The 27,916-nt window shown below is 45.0% G+C and overlaps 2 protein-coding genes across 4 annotated transcripts; one reads left to right on the forward strand and one right to left on the reverse strand.

The window, feature by feature from the left end:
* The first annotated feature begins 233 nt into the window (after positions 1–233).
* LOC113019576 (CST complex subunit CTC1-like) lies at positions 234–15,495 on the forward strand. Of its 3 annotated transcripts, XR_003272053.1 has the most exons (25): positions 234–916; positions 5,344–5,428; positions 5,810–5,909; positions 5,985–6,207; positions 7,253–7,482; positions 7,559–7,688; positions 7,758–8,054; positions 8,135–8,257; positions 8,344–8,573; positions 8,694–8,838; positions 8,912–9,114; positions 9,187–9,356; positions 9,435–9,549; positions 9,695–10,271; positions 10,596–10,733; positions 11,747–11,793; positions 11,938–12,023; positions 12,196–12,331; positions 13,093–13,161; positions 13,235–13,397; positions 13,600–13,655; positions 13,762–13,918; positions 14,626–14,746; positions 14,817–15,094; positions 15,190–15,495. XR_003272053.1 is itself a non-coding variant. In XM_026163347.1 (24 exons), exons 1-24 carry the CDS (start codon positions 731–733, stop codon positions 14,906–14,908), a joined length of 3,879 nt encoding a protein of 1,292 aa, XP_026019132.1. In that variant the 5' UTR covers positions 234–730; the 3' UTR covers positions 14,909–15,495. The 3 variants fall into 3 exon arrangements, 2 of the variants coding, with proteins under 2 accessions (XP_026019132.1, XP_026019133.1); XM_026163347.1 differs by having other exon boundaries at positions 14,817–15,495; XM_026163348.1 differs by lacking the exon at positions 234–916 and adding an exon at positions 5,543–5,699 and having other exon boundaries at positions 5,364–5,428; positions 14,817–15,495.
* Positions 15,496–18,164: 2,669 nt separating this feature from the next.
* Positions 18,165–25,781, reverse strand: LOC113009843 (E3 ubiquitin-protein ligase TRIM21-like). The gene is made up of 2 exons (XM_026148429.1): positions 25,566–25,781; positions 18,165–20,093 (listed from the first exon to the last, which is right to left on the reverse strand). Exon 2 carries the CDS (start codon positions 20,082–20,084, stop codon positions 18,414–18,416), a length of 1,671 nt encoding a protein of 556 aa, XP_026004214.1. The 5' UTR covers positions 20,085–20,093; positions 25,566–25,781; the 3' UTR covers positions 18,165–18,413.
* Positions 25,782–27,916: the final 2,135 nt, after the last annotated feature.

Below are 27,916 nucleotides of genomic sequence, written 5' to 3' on the forward strand. Positions count from 1 at the left end.
CTGCACAGGTGCGCTCAGCCACGCTCTATTTTTCCACTGAGACACCTGCAGCCTGGATAAAAAGTGAACAAAAAACAGCGACAAACCTTCAGTTTGATCTGCATCTATGCTCTGCAAGCTCAAAAAATAAAAAAATAAAATTATATATATATATATATATATATATATATATATATATATATAATTTTATTTTATTTTAAAGTTTCCACTTGACAGAAATGTGTTTTTGTTTGAGATTCCCGAGGTTCGCACGGTGTCATCCTCCTGAAAAGGAAACACCTTGTGGCGTCAGGTGAGCTGCAAAAGGTGCTGTCAGTCACATGACCCTGAGCCTCAGCAGGAAGTCTGACCCCTTCATAATAAAAGCATGTTCTTCACCTGCACTAATCAGGCTGAGAACACGCTGGGCTGGAGTCACGTGATCGACTTGTAGTTCAAACACAGCTGTTTCCTTTCCTGAGTTCTTATCACATCTCCTAAACACATTTCCTCCACCTCACAACGTTTCTATCAAGGAAAAGTGCTTAGGAAAGGAGGTAGGAGACCACTGAGTGTATGTGAACGTGAAGGGCTTTTATTGTGAAATGCAGGGTAGGGAAAAGTTGTTCCGCACATGCGCGGTAGAGATCCTGCGTGAGCAGAGACTAGTCAGTTTAATAAGTTTGATGATTTGTTTAAAATACAGAACAAAAGTAAACAAAGTAGGACGGTAGGGCATCATGGCGGCTTTATGAACGGTAAGAGGCGGGAACACGGGGGCGACGGTCAGAGGGAGGACATCAACAGGAGGAGGACCGGAAGCTGTTTGAAAGCCGTGAGCGGGAGTTTGTCAGCAGGGGGAGAAACCGGCACCCGGAGCGAAGACATGGACCCCCTGCAGGAGCTCCTGGACCGGGTCAAGCCCAGCACCGAGGCGGTGAGTCCCAGTCTGACCCTGTTTGCCCGAACTGAGCGATAAATAACAGTCTACGTACACGCACAGCCCTGCCTACGTAGACTGTCTGCGTCATGACGTAGGCAGAGTTCAGTTCAGTTCATTTTTATTTCAAACATTTCAAACATGTGCCTTCACAATCATTACAAAATATCATTCCAGTATTTGTTTGAAGTATTTACTTATTTGTCCCTACCCCTTCAAGTTTTACCTCTCATTCATTTAATTTTTTTTTGTCTTAAATTAAACAAACAACATATGAAACATATGAAGTAAAACAAAACATAACATACATAAATCAAAAACAAGAAATTAGCAAGCCCCACCACAGTATAGTTTCTTTCATATGAAAAATACAGAATGTGTATATTTGCAGATACACAAGTTATGGAAAAACAACAAACCAAAACAAAACAAAAAAAAAAGAACCACAACACCATTACCAGCTACATTACCGTCCTGGGTTAACCCCGTTTTCTTCATTCTTATACTTATTTAAAATTAGGTTTTTATATTTTACTTTAAACTGTTTTATGTTTTGACTGTCTTTTATTTCTTCTGTTAGACTGTTCCATAATTTAACTCCTGCAATTGACATAGTTCTTAAAGTTGTTCTAGCACTTTGTATTTTTAAATTCCATTTCCCTCTTAAGTTATACCCACCTTCTCTTTCTATGAACAATTTACAGATTTCTTTGGGAAGCAATTTATTTCTGACTTTATACATTATTTGCGCTGTTTTAAGCTTCACCAAGTCTTGGAATTTAATAGCTTGCATTTTGACAAAGAGTGCATTTGTATGGTCCCTGTACCCCACATTATTTATTAATCTAATGGCCCTGTTCTGTATTATAGTTATTGTTTGTGTGTTACTTTTGTATGTGTTTCCCCAGACCTCTACACAGTAGCTCATATATGGCAGTAGTAAAGCACAGTATAAAATGTGCAGTGCTTTCTGATCCAACATATGCTTTGCTTTCCCCAGGACGGCAATGCCCCGTGCCAATTTCCCCCGAACATAAGTAATGTGTGGCTTCCAACAGAGCTCGTGGTCAATGATCACCCCAAGAAATTTTATTTCATTTACTCTTTCTAAATATACATTGTCAACACATATTTCTACTTCGATGTTTTTCTTTTGGTTTCCAAACAACATGAATTTGGTTTTATCTAGATTCAATGATAATTTATTTATATCAAACCACTTCTTTAATATCGTTAATTCCTGTGTGATCATCTCCAAAACCTGTGGCAACTCCTCTCCTGAACACAGTATGTTTGTGTCATCTGCAAATATTACAAACTTTAAAATCTCCGATACTCTGCAGATATCATTTAAGTACATAATAAACATTTTTGGACCCAGTACTGAACCTTGAGGTACTCCACAAGCTATATCCATCAAATTAGATTTATATTCATTTATTTGTACATATTGTTGCCTATTCCCTACATAGCTTTTTAACCATTCCAAAACCACTCCCCTAAACCCGTACTTTTCCAGTTTTTTTAATAGAATTTCATGATTAACAGTATCAAACGCCTTCTTTAGATCTAAGAAAACTCCGAGCGCATACCTCTTATTATCCATACATTCCGTTATCTTTTCCATTAAATCTATCAGTGCCAAAGCTGTTGATCTGTTGTTTCTGAACCCATACTGACTATCTGTCATTAATTCATATTTTTCCACAAAACTGTCAAATCTTTTTATGAAGAGTTTTTCCAGTATCTTAGAGAACTGGGAGAGTATTGACACTGGTCTATAGTTTGTAAAATGATGTCTTTCACCGGTTTTGTAAATGGGAATAACTTTAGCAACTTTCATTTTTTGTGGAAAAACTCCTTTTTGAAACGACAAGTTGAATATATATTTTAATGGTTTTACGATACCATCAATAACTGTCTTTACCGTTACCATATCAATATCATTCCAGTCTGTACTGGTTTTGTTCTTAAGTCCTCTAACTATGTCATAAATCTCTTTCTCTTCCACTGCTCTTAAAAACATTGAGCTACTATTCCTTTCAATATTTTCACCAGTGTCCCTTTCTATTCCATCAACCTTTATTTCTTCTGCCAGTTTTGGCCCTATGTTTACGAAGAATTCATTAAAGCCATTTACTATCTCCTCCATGTTATTAATACTTCTTGTCCCTTCTATAAAGTACCCAGGGTAATCATTATTCCTTGATTCATTTTTGATTATTCTGTTTAATACATTCCATATATCTCTTGTGTTATCTTTATTGTGTTCTAACCTTTTAATGTAATACTCTCTTTTACAGGATCTCATTATATTAGTTAATTTATTTTTGTAAGTTTTATACTTCATTTCAGTTTCTATTGTTCTCTTTTTTATGAATTCTCGATATAGGGTATTCTTTTTTTTTCTGGCATTTTGTAGTCCTTTTGTCATCCATGGTCTTCCTGCATAGTTGTGTTTCCTGTTGATTTCAATTACTGGGCATTTTTATCAAGTAATGTGTTAAATGTTCTTAAAAATCCTTCGTAAGCTTTATTAACTTCTGTTTGTTCATATACAATATTCCAATCTTGCTTTAAAAGTTCATTTCTAAGACAATTTAAGGTCTTCTCTGTTCTTATTCTTTTGTAAATAATCTTATGTCCATCGTTGTTCACTTTATAATGGCATTTATAAGATGCAAAGACTGGTAAATGGTCACTTATATCATTGATTAACAGCCCACTTTTTATCTTTCCTTCTATTATATTTGTAAATATATTATCTAATAGAGTTGCACAATGAGATGTTATTCTGGTCGGTCTTGTTATCAGTGGAAATAAACCGATGCTGTACATGGAATCAATAAATTCTTCTGTACTCTTATTATGATTTGGATTCAATAAGTCAATATTAAAGTCCCCACAAATAAACATTCTTTTCTGATTTATATTTGTAAATAAGTCCTCCATATTATCCTTAAATATCTCAATCTTAGATCCTGGTGTTCTATATATACAACTGACAATTAGGTTTTTCCTTTTTTCTATACTTATTTCCACTGATAAACATTCCATCACTCCATCAATAACAGTTGTCATTCTTCCCATTCTTTTGTACTTTAGGTTTTTATCAATGTAAAGTGCCACCCCACCTCCTTTCTTGTTGATCCTGTCTACATGAAGGAATTCATATCCATTTATTTTAAAGTCTTCTTCTTTTCCAGGAGTTATCCAGGTCTCCGATATGGCTATCACATTGAATGGCTGTTCAAACTGTTATGTAGTCTTTGATGGATTGAAAGTTTGCATATAAGCTTCGACTATTAAAGTGAACCATTGTTATACCCTGTTCTACCTTGAATTCCTTTTTAAGTTGCTCATTTGTATAATAATTGCATTCATTTGTCTTATTTTTAAAGAAATTACAATCAGGATCTATGTTGCTGTCATACATCAATGTCTTATTTTCAATATCTATATGAGTTGTTAGTTGAAAATTGTCAGACATCTGCGTTGGTTGTGCACTTGGACGGTCCCATCATATTTAGCACTGCTTTGCATTTATCAGTTATATTTTTCTAGTTCCGTCATCTCTTTGATGACTAGAACCTTAGCCTGCTCTGGTGTTCCATTTAACTTAATGAATATTTTACAGTCTGACGTCCAAGTTGACTGTATTTTCTTCTGTTTTCTTAATATTCTTGCTTGTCTTGCAATGTCTGCATTTTTCTTGATTAGGTGTTCATTTAAATAAACATTTGTACCTTTTAGCTTTCTTCCTTGCTTGAGCAGTTCTTTTTTCTGTTTTCTATTAACAAAATGAATGATAATGGCAGGAAGAGGATGGCATCCCTCAATATTTTTACTGTCCATTTTGATACCTTTGCTTTTAAAGAAGGCCATTACCTGCTCTTCCAAAGAGCGTAGCTCTTGCTCGGGTGGCTCCCCTCTCTCTGATGCTGCTACCCGTGCGTATGTCTGATGCTTGGTTTCCAGTCCTGTCACTATCACATCATTTACTCTTGAATATTGTTCCAGATCTGACACCCGTCCTTCCAGCATAGCAATCTTCTTGTCCTTTTCCTCGCTCTGCCTTCTTAGTTCTTTAATATCATCCATTAAATTGAGTATCAGATTTTGTTGTTTTGAAATTGTTGTTATTTCTTCAGACATAAAGTTTAGGGATTTCTTTATGTCCTCCAGTTCCTCCTCATTAACGTTGCTCCTCTTAGGCGGCATCTTAACGGCGTTAAGGCCCGCTGGTTGCGAAGCACCCTTGAGGGTTGCCGAAACCCGGCCTGTCCTGGCAATTAAGAGCAGCAGCCGATCGCTGTTTCGAGCTAATTCTATAGCAGAAATCCACACAGAAAAGAGAATATAAGGATGTGAGCCTGTTCTACATTTATTATTGTGACCTCCGACCTGCTGCTTTGTTTCTTTAGGAGTCCCTGTGGTTAAAGAACATCTTCACCTCCATCTCTGAACACCTGAGTCCTGTGGTGTGTAGCTCCGCCCCCTCGCAGACAGGTGAGTTCCTGTTTGTTTGAAACAGCTGGCTGATAAATCAGCTGTACTTTAAATCCTTAATGACGATGTCCATCTTTATGAAACCAAATACTATTTAAACCATTATTTAAACAGTGAAAGCAGGGCTCACCTGCCCTCACAGGTGTCATCAGAGCAGTCCAGTGTGTAGATGTGAGTGTGGTTCAAAGGTCAGAGCCATGAAGGTGACCGACTGTCAGTGAGGAACAGGGAGGACTAAGAGTCTGAGGATGAAGAGCAGCTGCTTCCTCAGGTGGTCCCACCTGTTCACACACCAGCTCTGGTGTCCACTTCAGGTGTTCTCAGTGGGCGGGGCTTCAGTTGTTTATGTTTGTGTTTACCCTTTAAACTTTGTTTTCCCAGGTAACCACGGTGACCTCAGCCTCTTCGATCTGAGCATGTGTGCGGTGCAGGCGATCCAGCAGCAGATGTGTGTGGCCCACAGCTTACCTGTCAGCTACAGGTAACGCCCGCTGACATCATCGCTGTCGCAGGTCACGTGACCTGGCCTTACCGCTGTCCTCCCGTCTGTCCGCAGGCTGCTGTCCGTCTCCCAGCTCGTCTCCCAGCAGCACCTGGCCTGCGTCAGCAACCTGTCCTGGAGCACCAATCAGCAGAGAGCCTGGGCCAGGGAGGCGGAGCTCGCCGTGCCGGGTCAGAGGGCGCTGCCGAGGGTCAACCTGCTGCTGATTGGCTGTCTGAGAGAAGGCCCTGACGGAGAGTACAGGCTGACGGACGCCAGCGGCAGCGTCATGTGTGAGGTGAGTCAGAGGGGGAGGAGCCTAACCTTAACCCATGGTCCATCAGCTGGTTAGTTCTCAGGAGCTTCTTCACAGCAGCGTCACTAAACCGGATCTGGTCAGAACTGATGGTAACGAGGTCACAACAAACTGCAGGTGTTCATGTGCAACGTGAATGAAATCGAATTCCTCTTTAATTCAGCTCATTCTCTGTGCAGGGACACAAGTGCTGATAGAGTCTGGTCATCACACGCTTCTCTGCTGATGTTTACATCAGCATGAAACAAGCAAACAAGCTCAACAGCTGACTTTCATTTCTGTAACTCAGAAACATCAGGACTTGTTAAATGTGAGCTGTGTTTATATGGATTCACTTAGCTGATCGATAAGTAAGGATGTAAAGACAGAGTCTGTCAGCAAGTGAGTAACTGTGCTGGCACAGACGTGATGACAGCAGAGCTTTATAAAGATGTGGAGCCTCCTCCTCACATAAAGTATACAGATAGCATCACCTGCAGTAACCTGACAGATTACAGTCAGACAGCTGCAGCAGGCTCAGTGTGGTCCTAGCATCACCGCACGGATTAATGACTCACAGTACTTGAAATGTGCAATTCCCTTGTGTTCTTATTGCTATTTATTCTATTCTTCCCTTTTCTATACTCTGTATTTGTATATGTGTATATTTCTGCTCACCTTCTGTAACTTCTGTCGGTGCTGGGCTGTTGGAAACCGAATTTCCTGGAGGAACGCAGCCGAGGGATCAATAAAGTTTCATCTAATCAGATCAGATCAGATTAGATTAGATTAGATCAGATCTGATCTAATCTAATCTAATCTAATCTAATCTGATCTGATCTAATCTGATCTAATCTAATCTGATCTGATCTGATCTAATCTAATCTAATCTAATCTGATCTAATCTGATCTCCTGCAGCTATTAAACAAACGGCATCACTGCAGATCAGAGCTGATGAAGCTGTCATCATCAGTACAGGCTTCCAGCATCCACCCAGGACACACTCCGCCACTCTCTCACCCGCGTCTCTCTCTCTCCCTCATCCAGTGCCTGTCTCTCTCGCCCCCGTGGCTCGATCGTCCCGTTTTCCTCCCTCACTGGAACTACATCCCCCACAATGCATCAGGCCAGGAAGAGGCCGCAGGCTTCTTGGAGCTGATTGGCTCCCCTGTCCTGTTGTGTCCTGGTGCTGAGCAAGGATTGGCTGCTGCTCCTGGAAGGGTGGAGCTAAGCGGAGCGGTGGGAGTCGGAGAGGCCGGCAGGCTGCTGAGGCACAGGTGGGTCACATGACCTCTGAACTGCAGCGGAGTTTCTGAGCAGTGTGTGTGACAGATGTGTGTGTGTGTGCTCCAGGGTCAAAGGTCAGCGGCTGAGCGTGTTCGGAGAGGTGGGCTCAGTCTGCCCTCTGCTGGCCGTGGCAGGAACGACCTTCTTTTGCTTCACGCTGACGGATGAGTCGCGCTCGCTGCCCGTGCTCGTACAGGTACCAGCTCTCTGAGGATGATGATGGTGAGGAGGGACGATGAAGCTCAGTGTGTGTGTGTGTGTGCAGGACAGCAGCCGGCTCAGCTGGATCCAGCGTGTGTGTGTCGGGCAGAGCGTGTGTGTGACAGCTCTACGTGTGTGTGCGCTACGAGGCTGGAGAGGAAACAACATCCTGTGTGTGACGAAGCGCTCCGAGCTGCACGCCGACTACACGCACACACAGGAACACACACAGGAACACACACACTCTGAGTCCCTGCTGTCACAGCCTGCTGAGGACGACTGTGAGGAGGCGGAGCATGAGGAGGTGGAGCTGGACCAATCAGCTGTGAGGATAAAGCAATCCAAAGTCATCAGCTACCAGGTGAGAGTGCTGTGAGCTCTGATTGGCTACCACAGGTTTGTACCTGTGTGCTGATTACTAAGCCTCCTCTGCTGTGATAGGGCACGGTGACTGAGGTTGTGAGTGAGGGGGCGGGGCTCTACGTGCTGGATGGGAAGGTGGGTCTGTGCGTGGCCTATCAGCCGGCGGCGAAGAGGAAGCTGAGGGCGGGAGACAGAGTGGAGGTGAGTCACATGATGTGACATCATCATGCCCGTTTGTGTTCGTGGCAGCCACGACTAATAAAGTTTGATGGTTCCTCCTCCTGCAGTTGCATCACGCCCACTTCCTGTACCGGCCCTGCCCGGACTTCCCTCCCAGCATGCTTTGCACCTGCCTGCGCTCCAGCCTGAGGGTGACGGCCTTCAGCAGGGCGGGAGGCTCGCCACCCGACAACCGCTGCCCGGGAGATGGGGCGTTACCACGGTTACTGCTGCAGAGAAACACAGATGTGTCCGATTACCTGTGGACCTGTCACCTAAGCTCGCAGCTGGCACACAGGTGAGGCTCCACCCACCACCACCTGTCCACAGTCAGAGACAGCAGAGCCTAACCTTTGTCCTCCTGTCCTCCGCTGGCTCTGGCTTGTTTCCTGGTCCTGGTTCTGGTCTTGGTCCTCAGTCTGGTCCAAGGTGTGTGGAGGCAGCAGTGTGTGTGCTTGCTGTCCTGGAGGCTGATGGAGACTCTGAGCAGAGCTGGAGGACGAGGACGCAGAGACATCTACGCTGAGATGCTGGACGAGCCTCACACCTGTCCTGTGACGCAGGTAGGTCCCACTCTCACCTGTCTTCCTTACAGGTGAGTGTGGAGCATGCTCAGTGTGCTCTGTGTCCCTGCAGTACAGCGTGTCCTCGGCGGTCCGGCAGTACCTCGGTGTGTCGGAGCTCCTGGAGTCCCTGCAGACTGGCTGCTGGTCTTCGGCCCCTCTGAGCTCTCTGCTGCCCCCTGATGGCTCCAACCTGACCTCCGCCCAGATCAACGGGTTCCTGTCCTGGTCTTGCAGGACTCTGTCCTCCGAGCCTCGGGGTGGAGACGCTGTCAGGTAAGGTGACAGCAGCTCCCACATGAAGTCGTGTGATTACGTACCAATGGTTTTTGCCGGTTTGTGTGTCAGGCAGCGCCCCCTGCTGCTGGTCGGCGTGCTGGAGCTGCCGTCACAGACGTCTGAGTTCAAACACTCGATGCAGCTCAGAGACGCCGCGGGAGCTGCAGCCTGCGTGCTGACGGAGAGCAGCGAGGAGGAGGAGGGAGCGCAGAGGGCGGTCTTTAACAGCGCCTGGATCGGTACAATGCACGCACACAGACACACACACAGGGACACACAGCTTTATTCTTTAATGTGTGTGTGTGTGTGTGCTGCAGGTTGTCTGGTGGGTGTGGTGCAGTTCACCATGGTGACAGAGAGATTCCTCCAATCAGATTTCCCCTCCTACCAACACCTGGACCAGGACAGGTTCATCACACACAAACACTGCAGGTACACACACACACAACCTGCAGCATGCTGACTGCTCATTGGTCCACTCTCTGTGATGTAAGAGGGCGTCTGATTGGTTCAGGGTGTGAGCTTCCTTCCTGGTTGTAAACATTATGAGTTAAATAAAGCTGGGTTCAATTCACAGGGTTTACCTGCAGTTCTCTCTGGACCACCTGCACATCCTGAGTCCATCTGTTGCCATGGAGACACACCTGAGACACAAGGGGGAGGAGCCAGGAGGGGATGTCACTGCCAGGAAGCAGACAGTAGAAGAAGAAGAAGAGACTGCTGGGAGTAAGAGGAGGAGAAGAGAAGAAGAAGAAGCCGACTCCGGCAACCCCTGGCCCTGTGTCTCCATGGTGATCAGGGTGGAGCAGAAGGAGGGTGTGTCCTGGAGGAATACAGGGGCGGAGGCAGAGGATCAGGAGGCAGGGCTGAGACTGTGCTTCTCAGTGAAAGCTGCTGTGATTGGTCCAGTGGTCAGCTGGAGGCGGGACCCAAAGAATGAGCCAATGAAAGAGAAAGAAAGTGAACAAAAGCAGGAGAGACAGGTGAGAGACGCACCTGTGTGTGTTTACCTGAGCTCACCTGGATACACAGTTACGTGTGTGTGTGTGTGTGTGTGTGTGCAGGTGGTGCTGGTGTTCTCAGGTGTGTGTACGCGGTGGTTTCCTGTCCTCCAGCCTGGATGTTTCTACAGACTCATCGCCGCTAACACTCAGGTATCAACCCAGCTTTGATGATGTCACTAAGGGGCGTGGTCAGAGGTTTCCCTCATCGGTCTCTGCTCTCTGATATTAGTACACATGAACACGTTTTTCAGCTTTAACTGTAGTTGTTCACACACTGAGGTTAATTATGGAGTTCCACAGGGTTCAGTGCTTGGACCAGTTCTGTTTACATTATACATGCTTCCCTTAGGCAGCATCATCAAAACACAGCTTACACTTTTACTGCTATGCAGATGACTCCCACCATTCCTGTTTGTGGGGAGTTGATCTGACCTGAATCCTTGCAGCTGATTGGCCCATGTGTCTGTCAATCAGGATCCCAGTGTTCTGATTGGCTGTGGAGTTTCTGAGCGCAGTGGGGTGGATCTCCACGCTGAGTCGACCCTACAAGTCAGACGTGGTTGGAGATTCCACACTCTGACACGCCCACTGCTGCTGCCCACCTGCAAACAGGTAACACTCGGTTTGCTCCCCGTCTTCCTCCAGGACCCTTAAACTTTTTTTTTAGAGATTGACAGACCATGTGACTTTCACGCATTGCATTGTGGGTACAAGTGGCAACAAAATCAAAACACTGCATTAAGCGCTAGCATTTCCAGCACTTTGGGGTCCTTCGGGACTAAGTAAAGAATACAAATACAGGCCATTTACCGTTTATTTAGCTGTTGTTAAATATTTTATCTCCTGTACAGGCCAACACAATCTGTTTGTTGTTTCAGGTTGTAGTGTTACACAACATTTTCAGATCTAATATAAATAAAATGAGTGTTTCGTAATTCATTCAATTTATTGTCTTTATTTATAACTGGCATCATTGTTTCATTCTATTATAGAATCTTACAAGAAAGAGGCAACATTGTAAAAATCCATCATTATTAGCTGCTTCCTGAAAAACAAATCAACAATGCAAAGAAAAAAAACATTGCTAACAACAAACTGGAAAACAGTTATTCATCACTTGCTTGCTTCAGTACAACCCTTGGGCACATATATGCGGACGTTTCGTGGCTGTTTTGATCTCGCTCTCTCTCTTAACCAATCAGATCTGGCTGTGGTAGCAGCTTTAAACTCGGTATGACCCAGGCTGATAGAGGGGCCAGTCTGGATCACATTCCTGCATTTTGTTTCTGGTTTTCCTACAAAACACAACAAACATTAGCCCGCAAAGCCACAGTGAACAAAGCAGCATAGCAACGAATTCAATTCAAATCAATATAAGACTTATTTGTAACCTACATCAACAATCATGTTGTGATAAATTACGTAATAACTCCAACAGAAGACTTAATAATACAACACAGTTAATAATACAGCAGCTTCTTGCCATTTTTGTGTTTCTTTTTATTACTGTGTGACTGTTTACGTGTGAAAGCCTGCGTGCGCTAGTACCGCTTGCCACTCGTTCCCACAATCCTTTGCGGTTTTACCCCTGAATGACGTCATATTTTTAATGTCTGTGTTTTCAGGCCGTCCCACCCACAGTCTTGTCCGTCTCAGAGGTCTTAGATTGCAGGTAAACTGCTCGTCCCTCACTGAGTCGCCCCCTGTGGCCATCTGAGGAACTGCAGCTGCAGCTTGCTTTAAACTCTTACTGGTGTGTGTGTGTGTGTGTGTGTGTGTGTGTGTGTGTGTGTGTGTGTGTGTGTGTGTGTTTCAGCTCAGAGCTGGTGTGTTTTCAGGGTGTGGTGTCTGAAAGGATCAGTGTGAACAACAGGACCGCCCACTCTGGACACACACACTCAGGTACAAACACACAGGTGGTTTGTGTATCAGGCTTTTTCTGCTGTGAAGTTTTAACATGGGGGTCTATGGGGGCGACTCACTGCTGCCTCTGCTGGACACTAGAGGAACTGCAGGCATCAGTGCTTCAGGTATGAGTCTCAGGTCTGACTGTTAGCTGAATGTGTGTGTGCAGGTGTGCGTCTCACTCTTTGTGACCAAGCTGGGAGGAGTCTGCAGGTGTACCTGGACTTAAGCCACACCCCCTACCCACCTGGCCTGTTGCCAGGTAACACTCTGCTGTTGTCTGGTTTCCAGAGGAGGCTGTCCAGGTGAGACACACATAGACAGGCTTATAAAAGTTTGGACTCTTTATTTGGACTCATTTCCAACAATGTCAGCTTATTTCAGATCCTGCACAGCTGCTCCTCGTCAAGGAATGTGGTGGTTGTCTGTCAGGAGAGAAGAATGGTGATTGAGATTGTGATTAAGGCTGACCAGTAAGGAAAACTAATGCAAATGTGTGTGTGTGTGAAATCTAGGGATAAAAGTGTTGCAAATAAGTGTTTGTAAGTTAATGATTACTCACCTTTCTTGCCTGTGTCCTCTTCAAGGTGTTTGGGCAAATGTTTCCCCGGGGGTCCAGACACCATTTAAAGGTTCCGGGAGAGACCATTGGTAAAGAGAGTGTGGTGAATCTTTTTGTGCTTGGGTTTCTGGGTTTTTATAATATTGGGTTTGGTGTAACATTAAAGTGTGAAGTATTTATTAATATGTAAATGTGAAAATGTATTTATGTATTTATTTATTCTTATTGATATATTGTATACTGTGGTGGAAGGTTGGGATTTAAGAATTTACCTGAGAGTGGAATAATGGTTGAGTCTCCCAATAAAGTTCTGGATCATCTTGCATCAATAGGCTGCTGGTTTTCTTTACTGGTTTCAGGTGTTACCAGCAAAATAGTTGTTTGATCATCTGGAAATGTACCCAGATTTATTTATTTAGACAGAGATCTTGACCCCCCAATGTTCAATACAAAGTCACGCCCATGGTTACGTACCTGTGCGGTTTACCTGTGTGTGTGTTTCAGGACAGGAAGTGTGTACTGCATGTACTTACCTGTCAGCTCCATAACTGTGGTCTCCCTGGGAGACACCAGGTAAGTTTACAGGTAAAGTCTGGTTCACGTGTTTGTCGTGCTGTTGTTTACTTGTTTGTTTGGGTTCTATCAGCTCGGCCCAGCCTCCTCCTCCTGCTCCCATCATGCACCTGGGTGAGTGGGCTCTGAGCAGCAAGCAGAGGGGCGCTGTGGGACAGGTCAAAGGTCACGTGGTGTGTTTCCTGTTCCTGCAACTGCAGTGGAGCTGCTCGCTGTGTGGCAGCGTGTACACACAGGTACTGCATAAAATACACACAGTGTGTACAGGATGTGTTTAGTGTCAGTTTCTCGGGTGCAGTGAAAGTACTCAGAGTGCTTCATGTGTTGTTAGCGTGTTGGTGGCGTGTTAGTGTTGGTGCAGTAAGTAAAGTGTCGTTTTGGAGGAAACTGCTCACGATTTCAGGTGTGTGTGTTTACCTGTTGCTCTCTCTCTCTCAGGGCTGCAGCAGCTCTCAGTGTCACTCGACCTCGTCAGTGTTTCAGTCCAAAGCAAAGTAAGAGCAGCTTCCTGTTGAGCTCACCTGCTGATACGTGTTAATCACCTGGATGAGTCAGGTGACAGTCACATGATCAAACCATGTGGCTCTGCTCTTCCATCAGGCTGGTGATCGATGACGGGACAGGTGAGGCTCACGTCTGGTTCTCAGCTGCTCTGGTTCCTGCTCTGCTGGGATTGGCTGATGCTCAGTGGGAGGGGCTTCAGAGAGCTCTCAGGGTCAGAGGTCACATCAGAGTCTTCCCTCGTGGGCAGAGCCAGGTCAGTAGCACCTGTCAGGTGTATATGTTTACCTGTCACAGGTGAGTCACGTGCTCATCGTCGTCTTTAAACTTTATTTTATCTTTAAAATTTAAGATGAGGCTTTAACTTTGAAAGGACACATCCTGTTTGCATCCTGGTAACAGCTCCGTCTGCTCACACCTTACTGCTGAACTGGTTTGGGGGCGTGGCCACTTCCACCTTTAAAAGTCTGTAGGTGTGACGGACCCACGCTGGGCTCACGTGAACAGGAGGGAGGGGCCTTACAGCCGTGTGTTTCAGCGAGACTCAGGTCGTGCCCCTGACTCCACCCACTCGACCTGAAGAAGCAGCAGGTGGTGTAGTTCTGAGGGTAATCAGGGCTGACTGTGAACGCCACACCTCCCACATGGAGGGTGGAGACCACAGGGGAGGGGCAGGACAGCGAGAGGCATTTAGGACTCGGGTCACACCAGGAGAACCCACAGGGCCCCTCCACCCACAGGTGGAGCTGTGTTAAAAGACCCTGCAGACTGAAACGTCCTGTGGTCAGAGGAGGTGAAACGAGAAGAAGATGCAGCTACAACCCAAAGAACAGCGTCCACACGGTGAAGCACGGTGGGGACGCTGTGGGGGGGACACCACAGAGAGAAACAGGCGTCCTGCAGGACGTTTCCACAGGGCCGAGCCGTGAGTCTGCAGAGACATAACCTCTGTGTCTGTCTCAGGTGTGTGACGGGGACGCTGACGACTTCCTCCTCCACTTCCTGTTGTGTCTGTGCAGCAGCGATGTCATGATTCGGCCGCTCAGCCTCACCTGCAGGAAACACACCAACCAGAGACCAGAAGGTAACCCCACCCTCACACATCACCCTCACCACCCTGACTGCAACCTTCAGAGTGTGTGTGTGTGTTTCAGAGGTGAGGAGGTTCACTCGAGGAGACAGAGAGTTCCTGACCAGACTGGCTCCTCCCCTTCAGCTCACCTGTCTGCACCTCCACCCTGACTGAGCTCCACCTGCTTCGTTCTGACTTCATCTGTTCTACGTGTTCGTACAAATAAAACTTTATAGTTCCTCCTCCTGTCACACGGTATCTCACCTTCACTGACCCTGACGCTGGTGATCAGGGTCAGAGGTCACACGAAGCTCTCTGGGTTTAACAGGTCATGTGACCCTTCTACAGGAAGTGATCCCTGTGAGTGGCGCCCACATCGGAGACGTTCTCAGATGGTGATTCATGAAACCTAATTGGTAAAACTAAACACTGAACGTGTTTCGGTTTGTTTACAGAGGTCAGACGGTGAAAGCTTCAGCCTGACCAGGAAAGAATCAGTCCTCTTTAAATCACACTTACTTTAAATGAATTCCTCCTCACCTTCATGTGTTTTGTATTATTGCATCTTATACTGAAAGAGTTCATCCATCGACACATTTGAATCCTGCAACATTTCACCGTGTCAGTTTGTCATGAATTGGACTATTTTAGGATTTCAGTTCATCTTTCCAATAAAGCTGGCAGCTCTGAAACAGCTGTTCTCTCTGAGGCTGTTTTGCATGTAAATAAAAGTGAAATAATTAAATGTTCTGTGAACAGACCGTCCAGTGGAGCTCCTCAGGGCTCTGTGCTTTCACCACTTTGTTTTCTATGCTAATGAGTGTCAGAGCACGTCAGCATCAGTCCTTCAACATGGTCACAGCCTCTGATGAAGGTGTTCAAATGTGGCTTTTAATCCAGGTTTACACTTAAACAGTCTCCATGAAACGGGCCTCTGCCCTCATTCATCCTGGAGATCACTCGTCTAAACCAACCAACATAAAGAATGTGATGTTTTCAAAGCGAACACGTACAAACAGTTGTTATGGAGACGATTAAATTTAGGAGCGATGATTCGTGAAATCCTACATGTGTGTTCTAACATGCTTTAATGATGGCACGAGCTGACAATGAATAACATAAAGTTAATAGTTAATCTGCAACAAAACTTTTTCACCGCTTCAGTTTTTGGTCTTTTCCACATACGGTTGTTGTTGTCATGGAAACAGAAACCAATCGGGCCTTGGATGGACGTCGGGAGTTCTTAACAGCAGCTCGTTGTTCATTCTGATGTTGTTTTTTAATTATATTTTATATTTAATATCATATATTGGCCTTTTTCAGCTTTATCTGAAGGGCCACAGGTCAGACTCCAGCTGGGCCTGCCGCTCTCAGCCTCACTCTGAGGAAGCCCACAGTCTCTCACAGTGGAAACTACACCGGGGGACCCCATCCTTGGGGTGGACCCATTTTTGTTGTAGCGTGTTTTGGGGTTTAAAAGCCACAGAGACGCGGTGCTTAGAAAAAATGCATTTCAGCTGTGCTGATGCTCCTGACACGTTGGAACGTTGGGTTGTGTTGCGTGGTTGAGAGGAGGCGGCAAAACACCTAGCAGGCTAGTCGGAAGAACACACACCCACGCTGGTATCGGTAATCCACGGTGGTTCTTTAATACGCCTTCTTCAACAACCATATAAAAGCCCGGCTGAACGGCTGCGGCTCAACAACATAACGCCCAGCGTTCATACAACCCAAGCGTTGCAAACAAAACAAGAAGAAAACGTAAATCCGTCCCTCGTTAAGCAGAAGCGTGCAGGCACGTGTCCTCATAATCCCAGAGAGAGAGAGCAGCGGCACAAACTGATGACACCATCAACCCTCGACTTGGGTGTTTTAAAGGGACACCGCACCATAGTGGCTGTCACAACGTATAAGACTGGGGAAACCTGCATTCAGCTGGACCTGAAAAACACTATGTCCAGATAAACACAATCAACTTTTGGAGAAAAATAAAAGATTCTTCATCAGACTAACAACTAAAAACATGACACTTACCTTAACAGTATGGGCTACATCAAATATATTCAAGACCGACAACAACACTTCTCACTGCTGCTAATTTTAACAAAACTAAACAAAAAGTAGAAAAAGGCAATTCACCAAGTCTTGAAAAGTTAAACTGAAAATAGAAACACAGAATAAAGTAAAACATCCATCCAGATCTTTACCACCAATAACATAAAATCTATCTTGATTAAATGGCCTAATTCTCCAATAAATGAGCAATAATAAAGTAAGAAAAAATAAGACATTCAATTTATGGACGCTCAAATTAACAGAGCGACATTAAACGCACCTCATTGCCTGCCGTAGCGTTCTTCGCAGCTGCACTTCACCTCAAAGGTCGGTTAATACATCGGATTGAACTTAACCAAAGTCCAATTAAAGGAAAATAAATGTTTCTAACAAATACAATGAAGAAGATTAAAATAATTCACTGTCAGTTACTGTCGCTGTGAGTTTGACGAGGTCAGCTGCTTCATTTGGTTCTGCCTAAAGTTCTCTCAGTGATCCAGTGTTTATATGATAAGATACGTGTTTAATGCAGAGAGTTGGAATTACAAGTTGGTAAGAAGCTTTTTAACAAAGGTTTGATTTAAGCTTTAAGTTCAAAGGTGAAAGAAATTTCACGTTTGATGAAGGAAGATCAAGGCCAACAAGGACATAGGTCAAAGGTCAAAATAAGGTGAGAAAATATAATAGATATATATAATCAATCAATAAGGTGAAAATATCAGATAAAAGGGTTTATTTGGTTATAAGGAATAAAGAGGTCAAAGGTCAAAACAAGAGACACTGGTAGAGACCTCAAATCATTGTTACTGAAGAAGGAGGAGTTCTTTAACAGTACGACATTGATAGAGTTTGTTTGTGTGTTTGAGAGTTCAGACTGAAAGGGAGCGCACAATCGTGTGTGTGTCTGCAGCTGTTCTTTGTGTTGTTGCTGCATCGTTGCCTCAGGGGGAAAGTTGTGTGTGTGTTATGCAGACTAGCAGAGACTGCAGCTGTCAGCAGCCACACACACTTTCTATTCTTCAAATCAAATCACAGTGAAACATGTTCACTGACAGCTCAGCTTCAGCATCGTCTTCATGCTGTGACTGCAGCCGTTCAACTCTGTTTGTCTTTAACCCAAATCATCACAACATGCAAATATAATCATCAAAATGATGTGACTGGAAGGATGCAGCAGTCTGTGCTCCACCTTTCTCCTCCACACCTGCAGGTGGAGAACATGGATGCATGAATCTCTACAGAGTTCTTTGAATATTATCCGTCTCATCAGTTTTCAGTGAACAAAACTCCTCACAGAGCCAAAATAAGCAGTTTGTATCCAACATAACTCAGCTGGACTCTGATGCTCCGTATAACAGCCACACATGAGTCTGGATTCACTCAAAGCATTGAACAAACTTTATTGGAAATGAAGCTTTTGGACATTTGTTCTCTGATATTTGCTCTTCAGCTCGAGTCTCCATCAGTGGGAACATTTCCTGATTCAACTTTTCTTCTGTTCAAATCAAACTCCATGAGAATCAAAGTGTGAATCAGAGTCCTGATGATCAGATTCTATAGAAACATGGAGACTGTAGAGGATTTACACTCAATATGTTCATTTGTTCCCTTCAAGAAAAATCAATCATTCATCCAATAAAATCAGTCGTTGATCAGTTTGATTGACAGGACAGATGATCAGAGGTGCAGAGTTTTTACCTCCATCATTGGTACAGGGACAGAAGTATGGGTGGAGTTTGTGAGTGAAGGAGCAGCCAGTAAAGGAGTAGATCAGAGCTGCAGCACCTACATCATAAAAGGAGACCAGACCCTCCTCATAATCCACAAACACCCCCACCTTCTCAGGACCAGGATGGAGACAGAGGGGGACTGAAGGGTCAGCAGCAGCTTTGTACTCATTTCCATTTCTCAGCATCACAGTCCAGAAACCATCCTGAGGACTCAGTGTGATTCCTCCCTTCCTGTTGATCGACTCTGTGGCCACTCCTAAATCCCATTTAGTCTTTCCTTTAACCTGAACCTCAAAGTAAAATCTGCCTGAAGAGAAACTCTGCTCTCCTAAAACATTAGGACATGGAGAAAATCTCTCTGGGTTGTCTGGAAGTTTCTTCCTCACATCACTATGATAAACTTGTTTTCCATCATCAGACAGGATGAGTTCAGGATTTGCTGTATCAGGATCCAGAGTCACATCCACCTCATGCTGCTGCACCCTCTGCAGCTCAGCCTCAAACAGCTTCTTCTTCATGGGTTTCCAGACTGTCTCCTCCAGCTGAGCCACAGCTCTCCCCACAGTCCCCTCATATGATGGTGGATGAACTCTGACCTCTGTCCAGTCCTTGCTGGGTGGAGCAGCTTTCAGGGAGGAGAAGCTTTGGAGGAGGTGGAGGTGGTCTTCAGAGCGTGAGAGCTGCTCCACCTCAGAGCTTCTCTCCATCAGCTCAGAGATTTCCTGTTCCAGATCTTTGATGAGACCTTCAGCCTGTTTCTCTGTAGCTTCCTGTTTGTCTTCGATCTCCTTCATGAGCTCCTTCAGGCGTCTCTCAACAGACTCCATCAGAGCCGTGAGGACCTGAACACCTTCTGCTTTCTGTCTGTCTGCAGCATCTTTACTCATCTTCACCGACTCTGTGATCTCCTGAATCTTCAGTCGTCTCTTCTGGATCATCTGCTGAATCTCAGCCTCTGTCTTCTCCAGCTCTGCCTTCTTTCCTTCATATTCTTCTCTCAGAGGAACAAACTCGTGGTTCTTGTGGTCTAAAACAGAGCAGAGCATCCAGACACATGTCTGGTCGGTCTTACAGAACAGCTGCAGAAGGTTATCGTGCTTCGTGCACATCCTGCCTTCCAGGTTCTCCACAGCATCAACCAGCTGATGTCTTTTCAGACGTTTCACTGTCAGATGAGGCTCCAGGTGAGTCTGACAGTAGGAGGTCTGACACACCAGGCAGGACTTCAGGGCCTTCAGTCTGGTTCCAGTGCAGACGTCACAGGGAACTTCTCCTGGTTTGGCAGCTTGTTGCTCTGAGCTGCTGCTGCTGGCTTTCTGCTGAGCTTCACGTCTGAACTGAGCAACTATCTCAGAGATGAAGGTGTTGACCCTCAGCTGAGGTCGAGTGTAGAACGTCTCTTTACACATGGGACACTGACAGCTCTGATTCATGTCCCAGTGCTGACTGATGCAGGTTTTGCAGAAGTTGTGTCCACATGGTGTAGAGACTGGATCAGTGAACACATCCAGACAGATGGAGCACAGAAACTGATCTTCAGATCGCAGATTGCTGGCAGCAGACATGTCTGCACTCTGAGGGAGAAAGAAGAGAAACATTTGATTCAAAATTCACTTTAAATTTCATTTTACAAAGAGAGAAACAAGCGTCAGTAGTCTGAGGAGCTTGGAGAGAAAAGCGTCTGGACTTCTTTGAGTTTCTTGAAGACGTTTCATCAGAGAAGCTTCTTCAGTTCTCAGAGTAACTGGTGGAGACCCAGCAACACACTCAGACACAAACTGGTTCATCCAAACACAAACCTAACATCGTAGTGTCTGCTGTACAGTGCAGCGTCCAGATGGACAGGATCAACGTTTGGGGATGAAGATAAATACAGTCGTTACAAAGATGTGAAATTGTTTCTCTGTTTTACAGAAGGTCCAAGATTCATCCAGATCATTTGTATACTTGAATAAATCAGTTTGTTGGATATTTTCCATCAATCACTGTGAAGTAAACTTCGACCTTGTTGGTGACTGAATACTTCTTATTGTACGTCCAGATCAACGAGCCATTAATATTAAACAGTGACTGTTCCAGTAGAGCTGACAGTGAGGAGGACGATGAATCACAAACCTCAGAAATGTGTTATTAACTGTTGATCCAGTATTTTAATGGCATTGATGAGAACATGTTTATTCAGAGGTGTCTGTATATTTGGTCCATTTGTGCGTCAGTAAAAACTGTCCTGTTTTCTCTCACAGATACTGGAACATCCTCACAAACTCAGGATGTGGAAGAAGATGAACTTTTCCAGTCACTCGCTGGGATACATCATTCATGTTATTCTGGATCCTCAGAAAACATTGATTTATTTTTGTGTTTCACATATTTGTTTGTCCAAATCAAAGATTGATGTTAGTAGAGAAGAAGCCACCATGATAAAGCCTGTGTGTGAAAACGAGATCAGTGGATTTGATCAAAATCCCATTTAAGGAGGAATTCTGTCCTCCAGTTTGTTTAAATAAGCTTTGGGATTAAACAGCATCATCTATGTTTGTGTCTGATGACATGTTTGATCCAGGTCAGCTTGAATATCACAGCTGATGTGTGGAACTCTGACATGTTTAAAGCCTGATTATCAGGATGATTCAAACACATCTGTCTAAATAATGAGATTCATGTTTCCACACAAAGTTATAAAGTGCAGCATCGACTGTTTTCTGAATGATTGAGGATCATCTGTGACTCTTACAGGATACACTAAGTCAGATAATCTTTGTAAAATGTGTGAATGACTTTTTGAAGTACTGACCAAAATCTGCTGGTTTACAGTATCAAAGGCTTTATATCAATAAAGAATAAATAGGTGTTTTCACGTCTGTAATCCTTATGATCAATCAGATCCAGAATCAATCTAATAGGAACAGGAAGTGATGAATAAATCACCCCAATAACATCCAAGATGGCGCCACGGTAGGCAGCCTGTTTCCTCAGCTCCCAGCTTTTTCCTTTCCTTTCTGTTTTTTCTTGTGCTTTAAGCTTTTTTTACCCGACACTCTTGGTCGTGTTTTATTTCTTGTGCAACGTGGACCCACAACTTTTCGTGAGAGTAGTAGTATGTTTTTTCTCCATACAGGTGACCCAGGAGTTTTGTTTTTTTTGTTTGTTTGTTTTTTTTTTTTCTCTTCCCCCCCTTCTCACCGTCTCTTCTCCCCTTTGGTTTTCTTTCTCTCCCTCTCTTTCTTTCATTCTTTCCCCCTGTCCTATCCCACAGTCATGTCTGTCCCGTTTGCAACTGAAAATAAAATAAACTCATAATTATAATAAAGGTCAATCAAATGGACCAATATGGCAAGGCCATGATGATCCACTTGGTAAAATAAATCCGCTTGGCATCTTTCTTTGCCTCAAGACAACAATTCTGATGGCTAAAGATCCAAACGGGACAAAAAAAAAAAAAAAAGAGAGTAGTAGTATGTCTTCTACTCTTTTTGGGACTTTTTACCACCACTTCTGGAGAATCTGTAAGCCAAGCCATTGTTTACAATAGGGAGCAGCTGCTAGCACTGAGCAACAGGAAAGTACTCCCGGAGGAGCGACCCAAGATTCCGAAGGAATTACGACGTTGGAGGAGGGGACGCAGGGCTGGAGTGAACTACCAGGAAAGAAGGAGACGGTACAAACCAAGCATTCCATCCATTCTCATGGGTAATGTAAGATCTTTACCCAACAAGATGGAAGAGCTAATTGCGCTAACCAGACTGCAGTGGGAGTACAAGCAGAGCAGCCTCCTCCTGTTCACTGAGACATGGCTCACGGACCACACACCGGACTCTGTCATAACTCTGGATGGCTTTCAACTGGTTAGAGCGGACCGGAATGCAATGGAGAGTGGTAAGAGCAGAGGTGGGGGACTAGCAATGTATGTCAGTGAGAGATGGTGTAACCCGGGACACATCACTGTGAAGGAACAGAGCTGTACCAAAGACATTGAACTGTTGGCAGTTAGCGTCCGGCCATACCACCTGGCCAGGGAATTTTCACACGCTATTGTGCTGACTGTTTACATCCCACCCTCGGCCGACGCTACAGCAGCCTGTGATTACATTCACTCCACTGTCTCTCAGCTACAGATGGCAAATCCGCAGTCCCTCATTATTATTTCTGGGGACTTCAATCATGCCTCACTATCTGTCACTCTCCCAAACTTCTCCCAGTACGTTGACTGCCATACAAGGGACAGCAAAACCCTGGATCTATTGTTTGCCAACACAAAGCAGGCTTACAGTGCATCACCCCTCCCCCCGCTTGGCCACTCAGACCACAACCTGGTCCTTCTCCACCCCACCTACACTCCTATGGTGAAGAGGAACCCCCCCACGAAGAAGGTGATAAGGGTGTGGTCTGAGGAATGCACTGAGGCCTTAAGAGACTGTTTTGAATGCACAGACTGGCAGGAACTCTGCAAGCCTCACGGTGAGGACATCGACGCCCTCACCCACTGCATCACGGACTACATTAATTTCTGTGTTGAGAACACTGTGCCTACCAAGAAGATACAGTGTTTCTCAAACAATAAACCGTGGGTCACCCCAGAACTGAAGGCCCTGCTGAACAAGAAGAAGAGTGCTTTCTGGTCGGGAGACAAGGAGGAACTTAAGAAAGTCCAAAAGGATCTTAAATACAAGATCCGAGAAGGCAAGGAGCACTTCAGTAGGAAGATGGGAAAACCAACTCCAACAGAAAAACGTCAGAGAAGTCTGGAGGAACATGAAACAAATCTCTGGACATTTCCAGGACAATGGAGGAGCCACAGTGTCTGCTGGCCGGGGGTGGGCTAACGACTTGAATCTGTTTTTTAACAGATTTGACAATGGCCCACTGATCACCTCTCCCACCCCCCAGGTTCCATTAACCCCCCTCCAGTTGCCGCCCCCCCCCCTCCGGGTGCAATGCCATTGTCACCTGAGCTCTCCTCTCACCACAACCCTGCTTCACCCCTATCCACACATCTATCCACAACGAAGCGAGCCCCACCCCCCACTCCAGCCCAGCCTCACATCTACTTCACAGCTGATCAGGTGAGAAATCAGCTCAAGAGGACGAAGGCAGCAGGTCCGGATGGAATCTGCTCCAGACTGCTCAGGGACTGTGCAGACCAGCTCTGTCAGGTGGTCCTGTACATCTTCAACCTGAGCCTGAGCCTGGAGAGGGTTCCTGAACTGTGGAAGACTTCCTGTGTGGTTAAGGTGCCAAAAATCGCACACCCCAGGGAGCCCAACCACTTCAGGCCTGTTGCCTTGACTTCTCATCTGATGAAGACCATGGAAAGGCTCATCCTGCACCACCTTCAGCCACTGGTGGGCTCAGTGTTGGACCCCCTGCAGTTTGCCTACCCTTCTGGAATTGGGGTGGATGACGCTGTCATCTACCTGGTACACCGATCCCTCTCTCACTTAGAGCAGACGGGGAGCACTGTGAGGATCATGTTTTTTTGACTTCTCCAGTGCTTTCAACACCATCCAACCCGCACTACTGAGAGGGAAGCTGGAGGGAGCCGGAGTAGGCACACAGCTGACTGCATGGACCATCAACTACCTTACCAACAGACCACAGTATGTGAGGCTCCATGACTGTGTGTCTGAGGTGGTAATCTGCAGCACGGGGGCACCACAGGGCACGGTTCTCTCACCTTTCCTGTTCAGCCTTTACACTTCAGACTTCTGTTATAATTCGGACGATTGCCATCTACAGAAGTTCTCAGATGATACAGCCATCATTGGATGCGTATCAGACGGGAATGATCAGGAATACAGGGGGGTCATCAGTGACTTTGTTGGCTGGTGTGAGACCAACGTACTCCAAATCAACGCCGGCAAGACAAAGAAGATGATCATAGACTTCAGGAGGAAGTCACCCCCTACAACACCGGTGAACATCCAAGGGAAAGACATTGAGATAGTGGACTGTTATAAGTACCTGGGTGTTCACCTCAACAAGAAACTGGACTGGACTACAAATACAGACGTCCTGTATAAGAAGGGCCAGAGTCGACTCCACCTGCTGAGGAGACTGAGGTCCTTCGCAGTCTGCAGCACTCTGTTAAGGACATTCTATGACACTGTGGTAGCATCTGCCCTTTTCTATGCAGTGGCCTGCTGGGGGAGTGGATGCACGGACAGGGACAGAAGCAGGATTGACAAACTGGTGCGGAGGTCTAGCTCCGTGCTGGGATGTCCCCTGGAGTCTGTGGAGGTGGTTGGTGAGGGGAGGATGTTAGTAAAGCTGACATCCATCATGAACAACCCACATCACCCACTGCATGAGTCTGTGAGTAGGCTGAGGAGCTCCTTTAGTCAGAGACTGAAACACCCTCGCTGCAGGAAGGAGCGCTTTGGCAGATCATTCGTCCCAACAGCAGTTAGACTCTATAACTCCTCAATCATGATGTCATAAGTCACTGGACACTGTGAACATCCACAGTCACCACTTCATGCATAATGGACCTTCATGTGTACGGACATGTGCAGGTATATGTCTGTATATGTATACATATGTATATCTAGTGTGTACATGTGTGTGTGTGTGCATGTCTATAAATAGGAATAGTAGTGGTACAATAGCTATATCAAGCTATATAGTTTATGTCTTCCATATTTCCAATTATATCCATAATCACATACTGTGTATGCTACCATTGTATATAGTGTATTATCTTACTTTTTTTCATTGATTGTACTTATTTGTATTTTTGTATTTCCTTCTGATATCTGTACCTGAGCTGAGGTGACGCAAAAATTTACCCGTTGTGGGATCAATAAAGTCTTATCTCATCTTATCTTAAACAAGAAGTGTGGAGTCAGTCTGAAGTCCAGAGCACAGCCCGAGTCCACAGTCCTGAGCAGAGCCACAGTGAGACTGAAGCAGCAGCTCGATGCTCCTACACTGGATCTGTGGTTACATGAGCAGATTTCTATGGATCCAGTGTGACTGTGATGAGTCCTGATGAAGTGAACAGAGTGAAGATTTGTGTAGAAGCAGGAAGTGTGATCAGCTGCACTCACCACTGTTGCTGAGAGGAACCTGATGGACTCCAGTGAATCTTCTTTTAGAGACAAACAGGACTCGACTGCAGCTCTGCTGCTGCTCTCTCACACTTTCACTTCTGCAAAATGACGTTGGGCTTCTTGTTTTTCAGGTGTTGCTCTGTCTCTTCCTGCCTCTCCCTTTACAGGAATCAGCCGGTCTGTACTCAGTGACTGTGTGCAGCGGGTGGGAGGAGTGAGGAGTGGTGTGTGGGTAAAGTTCAAACAGTAATGACAGCCCATTTTAACTTTGGAGAAGCTCACTTGCGATTGTTCAACATGTTGTGTAGCGCTTTCGATTCCGATCTTGCAGCCTGCTTGAAAAAGAGAAAATTGCCAAACAAAAAATCTCAGTGCACTGTTAAAAATCAAAAAATATGAAGGCCTAGTTTTAGGACTTGTCTAAGCATACTCTTAGAATAATTGATCAAAACTGGCAGGTTCAAAGTGGTACCAAAACAAAATGCATCAGTAAATCTCCAAAACTTTCATCCACCAGTCACACCTCACACAACAGCAATATTCTATTACATAATGAGTTTTTGTTTTCCCCCATGTACCCAGATGTGTGTCATGATAAGACCTTCCCCACACATCAGAAACAAGAAACTCAATAATCTATTAGTCTCCACTCATCTGACCCCCCTGCAGCATTCTGTTCACCCCTGCAATGATTCAATCATCCTTCCCCAAAAATAATACTAGTTCACTAGTCTGTGTATCACTTCTCAACCTACTAAGTGAACCGGACAAGATGATGTTAACAGAAATGCTTAAAATACTGTTTGATCTTCATGAGCTTCATTGCATGTGTGTTTGTGTTAGTAGGATTAATGCATTTTTCTGTTTGTGTAATTTTGTGTACCTCTCCTCTTTGCAGTGGTCCAGACACTTTTCAATTCTCCACGCAAGGCAGTCGTTTTTTCTTCCCAGTTTCCTAAACCCAAATTTCATTCCCACACTAAAACAACCTTCCTCCATGTCCTCCCTGCTCCTTCCACTGTGGTCTCATCTCATCTCCCCCCTTGCAGCAGTCCAGTGAGAGTCAGTTGTCTTTCAGCTTTGTCCTGTGTCTTTAACACTCTCATCTTGCCATTTTTGCGCCGAAAGTGGCAAATGTCCAACTCAGGCAGTCTTTTCAAAGTCCATTCACACACAGTGAAGTTGCAGCTCGTTGGAAATGCACATCCATCCATCCAGTCATGATGATGCCATTTTCCTCCTTGCTGCCGCGGTCTTACACAGCTGCTGCTGCTGCTGCTGCTGGACCTTTTCTTCACTGCTCAGGATGCTGCTGTGAGCTCTTGAGATCCATCTCGTTGTTCTGGAACTGCATTTCTTGTCTTCAGGGAGAGATTTTGGAGCTTGTGTTCTCAGGGTGACAAACACATGGAAGTTAAGCTGTAAAACAATTCAGCCAAAACTTGGCTTGAGTGTTTCTAATGATGTTAACCTATAATGGTGTTAACCTATAATTTTCTTCCGTCTGCTGCACGTGGAAAATTGATGCAGGTCTGCTCTTCACCTGCAAGTGACACACTGAGACATTTTGATCATTGTTCTCACTGCTTAAAACAACACATCTCCCCTCTCTGGTTCTGAACGCCCCTTTCTTAAAATCCAGAAAGTGAGACAATGCTGGTGGCCTGCAGTACCACCCTCACCCTCTAGTCGGAAACAACTGTTACACACATTTCTACACTCCTCTCTTTTTTTCTTTTTTTTCTTGTTTTGTTCCCCATTTTCAACATTTTGAACCCCAAAATCCAAAACATCCATTCAAAATCCAGAACATCCAGACTCAACAACTCCTCCTTCCCACTGCTGTCAGACTCTTGGACAGCTGACCTGTTTTAACAGTAATGTTTGCACATCAGGTCATCTTTCATATCAAGCTCATAGATCCTTTGCACATACATCTACCTCACACTTACATTTAGTCTCCACTCATTTATTCATAGTATTTGTATCTTATCTTGTTCTATTTGTATTTATTAGCCTGCATCTGTGTGTGGACAGCACAGAGATCCACATCTGAAACCATCAACAGTCACATGTAGATCTGCTTCATCTTCAGCTCTGTGTTTCGTTTTTGTCTGATCTTCTCTGAAGCTTCCTGACAGTCAGCAGCTTTGACCTTTGACCCACATGAAGCTAACATGTGACACAGAGTCAGGACGCTCCGTGGAGATCCATCAGCACAGCAGAAACACGCTCGGGGTCATCATCTTTAGAAACTTCCTGTGGATCCTACAGTCTAAGATCCAGAGCTGTCACTAGGATGGTTCAGTCATTTCACATCAGCTACAATTAGAACTCAGAGCTGAGCA

This window comes from Astatotilapia calliptera, chromosome 3, assembly GCF_900246225.1.
Source record: "Astatotilapia calliptera chromosome 3, fAstCal1.2, whole genome shotgun sequence".
Classification (NCBI taxonomy): domain Eukaryota; kingdom Metazoa; phylum Chordata; class Actinopteri; order Cichliformes; family Cichlidae; genus Astatotilapia; species Astatotilapia calliptera.